The sequence below is a fragment of the Haliaeetus leucocephalus genome, unplaced genomic scaffold (genome assembly GCF_000737465.1).
Source record: "Haliaeetus leucocephalus isolate CR32 unplaced genomic scaffold, Haliaeetus_leucocephalus-4.0 Scaffold151, whole genome shotgun sequence".
NCBI classification, from domain to species: domain Eukaryota; kingdom Metazoa; phylum Chordata; class Aves; order Accipitriformes; family Accipitridae; genus Haliaeetus; species Haliaeetus leucocephalus.
The window spans coordinates 1,131,454-1,139,737 of NW_010972587.1; the positions used below are offsets into that span (position 1 = coordinate 1,131,454).

Genomic DNA, 8,284 nt, shown 5'->3' on the forward strand with positions numbered 1-8,284 from the left:
CCCCCCCCCCCGCGCGCGGGCCCCGCCCCCCGCCCTTGCGCTCGGCTGCGTCCGCTCTCCGCGCATGCGCAGCACGCTGGCAGGCCAGGCCCCGCCCCGCCCGCAGGTTCTACCGTAACTCTCCGAGCGAGGGCGCAGGCGGCGGGCGGGAGGGAGCTGGCGCCCTGGGGCTGCGGGGGGGGCGGATGGAAAAATAAACACGGATTTCACCACAAGGGGGGGAAAAAAAGAGAGCTTTTATTTTGCCCCAGCCCCGCGCTGCCGCTCTGCTAACCTCTCACTGACGGGACGGGCGAGCGGCAACAACGCTTTCCACTTTGACACCGAGCGCGAAGCAAACAAGCCTTTCCAAAGTCTCTTTTTTTGGTTTGTTTTCTACCCTCTCTGCCCTTCCAGGGTTTCAACAGCTGGGAAAGCAGTCACTGCGTTGCTGCCTCTCCCCGTCAGCAAGCGCTCGCCTGTCCAGCGAGGGTCCGCAGCGTCCGTCCTGGAGTTCTCCAGTCTCAGCTGCAAGAACGGACGAAAGGTTTCCCCGTGTTTACTGACAGACACCATTCGCCTTAATATACACAGGCTGGTAAAACGCCAGAATCCCATTTCCGAATGGTTTTTCGGAACACTGAAAGATAGGCAATAAATAACACGTAAATAAAGAACACTCCCTTTAATTGTTTTAACGCCCTCCCGGCTTACAAAACAATCTGACAGCCTTCCACAAGAACAGAGCATCCCCATTAGAGACAGCATTCCATTTTGCCAAACAAAAACTAGAAAAAAAATTCAGCTCAGTAAAACATCGCACAATGATCAGCTCAGGCTACCCTTATGCGGTACACACACTTACAACCCCAAAGGAAACATTTCCAGCAGCTACAGAATAGCAGAGAGAGAGAGAGACTCACTCTGGAGCAATCAGAAGTTGGCAAACATTTTAATCGTGAATTATATCAAGTGGAAATTAACTGATTAAAAAAAGTGACTGAAATGACGACAGCAGTTAACTACATAAAATATATATTCTAGAGAAGAACTTTAGCTACATAAAAAAGCCTTTTTTTTTTTTTCCCCAAGAAGGGATCAGTATTCATGGAATGAAAAAGTAATAAAGATTCAGTCTCCAGAAGACAGAACTACACAGTTTACAGATCATTCAAACGCTTAACTTTATATACGCGATAGTCAAACAACACCGCTTTTGACTATTTTTTATTAAATGTCTCCAGTAAACGCAGCAGGTGTAAGAACAGATTGATGATGTCCAAGTAGAGATTGATTGCAGCCAATATATATTCTTCAGGGGATAATTTGTGCATGAGCAAATGCGTGTCATAAATAATAAATCCACAGAACAGAAGAGCTCCAGCAGCAGCAAACACCAACTCCATCGTCTCACTATAGAAAAACAGCTGGAGGCAAATGAAACATAAAAAAAAATTTTGTACATTTCATTTTCTTTGTAATATTAAAATCTCTCCATAATGATATGCCACACTTAAAACAAGAATACACACTGCCTTTTTACTGTTATGTACAGACAATTACAATATTAGGATGACATTTCAATGTTCTTATTTCATATAGTCCCTAGTCACTCAATCTCCTTAACCGAGTAAAAATGCCTCCACTTAAGAGAAAGGAAGCTCTCATCTCCGGAATATTAACAGAAAAATTAGAAAAACAAAATACAATTAAAACCCCAGTCTCCTTCCCATTCTCTCAGTCAAGCAGTTGATCGCAACCGACAAATTTTGTCAGTCAATGCAAACACCACTTTTACATTAGCAAGAACAGCATCCAACAAAAATCTGAATTGGAAATGAGCGGTTAAAAGATCACCAGCATGATCTACAACTGTAATGGATCTGGTTAGGAATTTTCTTTCATTAAGCTATATTGGACCGTCCAAGACCTTTTCGTTATACCAGAAGTTAGTAAAAGATTTATGTTAAAGAATATTTTTTAACACTGAACACAAGGTATCTTACCCTCAAGAAACCCGAGAAGATTAAAATCCACAAACAAGCAAAGAGGCTGGGAAAAAAAAAAAATTAAGCTGTGAGCAACAGTATCTTTTCATTTAGATTTCACTTAAAATCTCTTCCCTTCTTATAAAACGTCTTCACAATATATTTGGTAAGTTAATGTCCATAATTCTTAGATGCCAACTGTTCATTGGTATCAGCAGCAAAACTCAGTTTTATAAAGCTGTCAAAAGTTACGTCCTAACTTTATTTTTTTAAAAATACTTGAAGCAGCTGCCTTCCATCTCAGTGAAAAATCCAGGTAAAGTAGTATTCTAGTGTAATACTACGGTTTTAAGAATAATAATCACAGAAAAGAATTCCTTACTTAGAAAGCAGAACTGCATAAAATGAGTAATTTAAGATAAATAACATCCTCACCATTCCCTTGAAACAGGTTCTATTGACTTGAATTCCTTATTATACCTGCAAAGCTTGCTTTAAAAAAGGAAGAACTATCTTAACAAAAAAAAAAAAACAATTTAAAAAAATCATCAATATGACAACATACCCTGCTCCAAATTTGCTGAAGTCTCTCTTTGACTGCAAGGTATATGCCGTCAGTCCAAGAAATACAGCAGTAGTAAGAATAAAGGCTTGCAACACAATGGACACATCATAGAAACTCACTACAAGCAGAAAAAGTAAACTATCATTTAAAGAACACTACAGTATGTATTTGCTAAGTTACCTTTTGAGGAAACAAGTTTAAGCTTTCACAGACAGAAAAAAAAATCTTAACTGTGAACAAAAAAAGCAAATTATGCCTGAACTTGTCTTTGCACATCAAAATCATCATCATAGGACTCACGGACCCTTGCACTAGCTAAGTTTGACAGTTACCTTATAGCTGTAGCTTCTTAAATGGAAATAACAGATCTTCCCCACTCACAATAAAAAACCAAAACAAAACAAATAAGTATTTTAAGCATAGATATGTGAGATCTTAAGGAAAAAGCTGTCTGAACTTTTCATGATACTGAAACAAGGAAAAAAAAAAATCAGTCCTTGTAAAGTCTCAAAGTTCTGATTAGGGGAATAGGAGGGGAAAGAGAAGAGAAATGAGTGGAAGCTTCTTCTTCTCTCCTTCCTTCTTAATCTTTCTTTTCCCCAAATGACTTCTTTTTTGCAGGAGATCATAAGCCACAATGAAGAGGTTTCATCTTATGCTGGAAGCTATAGTGCAAGGTCATGCCATGACTTGTCCGCACACCGCCCCATCTCAACCCTGACAGCGAAGTACAGAACTCTCCAAACAAAAATTCTCTTGGAGGAAACTGGGGGGGAAGATAAGGATATTTCACGTGCAGATCAGCTCTGCTGAGAGCTGCCTTATAGGAAAGAACATTGCAAGCTGTACTGGAAGAACAGATGCCACAACTAATTTCTCACTTCAGGTTTGTACAGCTTCAGTTCTGGATCAGAATCCAGTTTTCTCCCTTGATTCCCTATTTTTTGCTAAACTCCTATCACTCACATTAAAATTTTCAAACAGGGCATTTATTATCATTTTAGTCACACCTAGGAATCTCAGATGGCAATTAGTACAACACATCAGATTCCTCTTCCAGTTCCTTTATAGAATCAGATAATAGGATAGCTACCGTTTACCTGTAATGGCAACTGTCAGTGCTTCCAGTAGGGTCTACAAAAAGTAAAAACAAAAAATTACAAGGATAAAAGAAAAAAACCCACAAAACACACAGAGACTTCCCATGCAATGAGTCCCATTCTGCTACATAATCCCAGCATGCGTTACATTAGCTCTCTTCTTAAATCTTTGTATAAGAAAACATGTTTAGTTTTCAACAAGAAAATGGCAATCATACTGTCTTACTGTGCTAGAAGTTGCTGTGTTACATAAAAAGAATACAACATAAGCTGAAAATGAATGAGAGAGCGCCTCTATAGAAAAAGCCATTTAGGTTTTCTACTCAAAGCACACAGCATTCTTTTCACACTTCTTCCAAATTATTCAAGGGGCTATAAAATTAATACCATCTTCATATCTCGTTCAACAGCTAAGTGACTGCACCAACTTCCTTTTCCCACTCATCCTTGTTTTGAAACATCTAACTTAAAATCAAATACACTATTGATGTCTGGGCTGAAGGCCAGTATGGACCCTGAGTTTTTCTAAAAGATAATTTCAAATTAAGTTTCATTACAGTAAAACATGAGAAAAGTCTCTATGTCATGAACCAAGAGGTCAGAAATAACAGAACACTTAACCCATATTCTGTTTAAATCAATTTATCACATACAGATTTAAATCCTTCTATTCCTACACAATGTAAAACTTTCATACCACAAACTCCCACACCACATTTGGCCAAACTATTACATCACTCCTTGTTACAGCTGCACTTGTTGGAAGTTTTTAAACATTTTACTCTCCCGCAAGAGTTCAGAAGTCAGGAAGCATGTAACTGTGTTACCATTTAAAGGCCTATTTACTTACACAGCAAAGCTGTCTTCCTGTTGTATCACAAATACAATTTAGGCAACTCCTAAAGCATCAAATTCTAATTGTGCTACTGTGACTTCTTTTCAGAAGACACTACATAATCCAAAACATCCAAGAGCAACAGTTAGCCCATACCTACAAATTTGCAGCGTCAAGCAGGAAACTGAAATTTGAGGACAGCTCTGACTGACCTGCTTGTGTTGGAAACATGCTCAGAATCTAGCATCAAGACAACAATAATTAAAGAAATAAACACATATGGCTGGTTGCATTTGGGTCTCTGCTGCAGGTGGTCCAGTAAACAAGTAAGGTAACAGAAATGCCTCCTCCTTTCCTACCGAGCAGTTCCATAGAAAAATCACTGACACCAACAGAACAATAAGAGCAGATACGTATATTTATACACATACACACAAAAAGCTTGCTCAACTTGATTCCAAGTTCTAACACTCTTCATAAAAAGATGCTGGAAGAAACCCAACGTAGAGGCTATCTAGGAACAATCTGCATACAGAATCTCCAAAAAAAATAACTTAGACCTTCCTAAGTATGTAGGGTATCTTTCAAAGAATACAAGAAAGACGAATTACCCACCACTAGTTTGCTTCAAGGAGTTATCACAATGAAAGACATTCTAGAGACTATTAAAATTGAATTTACATAAATACTTACAAATCCAAAAAGCAGGTATAAGTTAACAGGATGTTGGTGTCTGTAGATGGTCAGTGCCACGATTATAGCCAAAGATCCAAATGCAGATATCAAAAGCAAGGCAGGCCTGTAAAGTTCCATACAAAAAAGTCATCAAAATTAAAATATCTGGAAGACTACAAAACAGTTTATATAAACCCAAGTTTTTAAGTGATCACCCGGATAAAGATACTGCTCTGTATATCCAAAGTAAATGTAAAGCCAGTTTTACAATAAAATTGCTCTAAAACATACCACCACAGATAATCAGTTTAAAATAGTACAGTCACAAGTTAAGACAGTTTTTTCGTACTGAAGCTAAAGATTGCCCAGGAATCCATCACCTGGAGATGAACCCATATGAAAAGGAACATCCAACTGTACTAAACTAACAGTGTTAAAGTATATGTAAAATTTTGCCTATTGAGAACTTCACATTCAGGGGACTGTTTTTTACAAGCACCTGAATGCAACAACCATGGGCTCTAACTGCACCAAAGAAAATCAGTACTGACCAGTAAGTACTGCTATAATTAAATCATTCAAGCAGCCCTCCAAGCAAAAACTGGTCCACAATCAAATACAAAATCACAGCAGTTCTAAGTGAGCAGGATGATTTTAAATTATCAGATTTAAGTAGAAAATTGTAGTTTTACAACCTCTGTTGTATACACTATAGCTTATACAGAAAATTTCACAGTGTTTGATGCTCCTTGTTTTGTTTGAGCTTTGAAGTGAAAGTAAAAGCAAAGACTGCAAGTGCACTTGGGGGAAAAGAGAAACTGGACTCGGTGCTCTCCTCCCTTCCCCAGCTGTTCTTCTCCCCTCCTTGTTCATCACAGTTTAGATTCTGAGACTTGTTTTTCTTCTCATAAAAATCTGAAAGGCCAAAAGAAGCAAGCCCACAGGAATTTTAGACTAGTTTTCAGGAAAAAAAAGCCAAAAGAAGATGGGGGAGGAAGGGAGAGGAGTAAGACATGATTCAGCTTTTTGGAACAGGTACCTATAAACAACAGCATTCCAAACAGATTCTAAAAGTAGATACTTAGACCATAAACCAAGAAATGTCAATAATTGAGATGTTCTGCAACTGATGTATAGGTTTTCATAGCAAAAATATTAAAATAAGCACTATTAATAAAGTACTGATTATAATAAACTTTAATGATAATAATAGAAATAAAATTTAATAATAAATTAAGGACATAAATGTCAGAGAAAAAAAGTTATTTCCTAATCAGGTTACACAATTTCTATTACAGAATCAAAACACAGGGTATAAAAACAATTAGGAATACTGAAGTGTTCCAGAGCAACAAACTACATAAAGTATACTTAACACACGATAAACAGCTCCATTTCATTTTAGTTTTTACCTTTCATGAACAAATGCCTGCACTCCAGTAGAGTACAGAAAAATTGCAGATGTGACTGTGGTCAAAAGAACTTGAATGGAAAGAATGCTGTAGACTTTGCGTAGAAAAGCTAGAATAAGGAAAATAAAAATGAAATCACTTTTGAGTTACACTTACAAAGTTCAACAGTAAATCAGATACAAGTTTTCTATTTGATAAGGAACCATTAGAAACTTTATTCAGTGAAAAAGCACAGAGCAAAGAGGTAAGAAGCCATTTTTCCTTAAAAAATTGACACAGTATTTCAGCAAAATTACACTTATTCACAGGCTTCATTATTTAAACAATAACAATGATGCCAAAAGAAATACAAAAAACATTTGCAAGGAATTTACTTCAGACCATTTTAAAAACTACATACACCTAATCTCACTAAAATTACTAACAGTATACCTTCTGCATCACATTACTGGTATCTAATGGACCTAAATGAAGAAAGATTAACTTGGAAGTTCTGTGGAAGACACAAACAGCCATAAAAGTTTAAAAAGGAAAAACTTTTACAGTGATACTTATTTGATTTACCTTCTGCCATGTTAAATATCGTTTATCATCATTTGCAACTTGCACTGTACTGAATTGGTATCTACAGATACAGACTGCTAGAAAAAAATTTCTAAAAAGCCCCAGAATTAAACTAACAGACTTCATAATTCTAGAACTATGAAGAGTGGAGAGCATTCAGGACATAGTGATATATCACATAGATATTCTCTGTTCTGAATGGAAGGAGACCAAGTCCATTAGGCAAAATACTCTGAAATGAAGAATAAGCTTACAGTGAGAATCAATTCAATCTTTAAAGCACAGCCTAAAGAAGTTTAAGACAAGTAAAGTTAAATATACTTGTAAACCATGAGGGATTGGGGCCTACTTTCTTGTAAAAAACTGAACAAACGTAGAAGTAGCCTGCTAGCTAGTGTAGCCTTCTCTCCATGTTATTAAACGCATCAGCAATTTTGGTAATGGCAATACCTCTTTCATATTTCCTATGGCGCCCTTTATTTTCCAAACAAGATAAAAACTGTATTTTTATAGGAAGCAGTCTCCTGTTTATCAGAAATATCTAATAAAAAATTCACAGCACACATCTGTTTTTATTCCAAGATGTATCCAGTAACACTATAACTACTTCAGCAAGGATTACCAATGAGACACCTTCTACAAGACTACTCAACGCATTTGAGACCTGTGTATTAACAGCAGAGCATATTTCATGGACGCTAACAGGACCTCGTCGCACGGAAACGGTTCAGCGGAACAGACAGTATTTTAACACCTCACAGGAAGAAATTAAAATCCCTCAGCCTCCTGGTTATACTGCAGTTATGGGCACCAATTTCAGCATTTATGCACCTCATGTATCGCGTCTGGGCTTCAAAACGCATCACTCCGCGGAAAATGAAGTCTGAATCTAGATGGGTTTAATCCCCCTGATAAAAAGACCTACCCCCCGTATGCTTAAGTGACAAAATCTGTCGCCGACCACTGATTTGTCCCTCACCCCCGCTGTTTAACCCGCACTAAGTAACGCCCTGGCTCCCCACTCGCAGCCTTTACCCAGAAGGTTAAAATATCGCGCAGAACTTGAATTTAGCTCAACGCCACCAGCGACGGGGTTAGCAGAGAGGAACCTGTTGGGAGCACTGGGGCCGGACACCCCCTTTGGCGGCCCAGCAAGGGGAGGCCGG

At 38.0% G+C, this 8,284-nt stretch overlaps 2 protein-coding genes across 4 annotated transcripts in view; both read right to left on the reverse strand.

Moving 5' to 3' along the window:
• Nucleotides 1-1,006, reverse strand: part of LLPH (LLP homolog, long-term synaptic facilitation (Aplysia)) — a 6,323-nt gene extending 5,317 nt beyond the window's left edge. Inside the window, exon 1 of one of the 3 annotated variants that reach the window (XM_010561728.1) lies at nucleotides 380-1,006. The gene's annotated coding sequence lies outside the window, so the exon portion shown is untranslated. The other 2 variants (XM_010561726.1, XM_010561727.1) reach the window with 2 other exon arrangements.
• Nucleotides 1,007-1,064: 58 nt separating this feature from the next.
• The window catches only part of TMBIM4 (transmembrane BAX inhibitor motif containing 4), a 26,783-nt gene continuing 19,563 nt past the window's right edge, over nucleotides 1,065-8,284 (reverse strand). The window contains exons 4-9 of the mRNA XM_010561954.1: nucleotides 6,555-6,663; nucleotides 5,161-5,266; nucleotides 3,633-3,666; nucleotides 2,533-2,650; nucleotides 1,986-2,031; nucleotides 1,065-1,406 (exon numbers count right to left, since the gene is read on the reverse strand). Of these exons, the coding sequence (XP_010560256.1) occupies nucleotides 1,200-1,406; nucleotides 1,986-2,031; nucleotides 2,533-2,650; nucleotides 3,633-3,666; nucleotides 5,161-5,266; nucleotides 6,555-6,663 (620 nt within the window). The 3' untranslated portion in view covers nucleotides 1,065-1,199. The remainder of the gene's footprint in view (nucleotides 1,407-1,985; nucleotides 2,032-2,532; nucleotides 2,651-3,632; nucleotides 3,667-5,160; nucleotides 5,267-6,554; nucleotides 6,664-8,284) is intronic.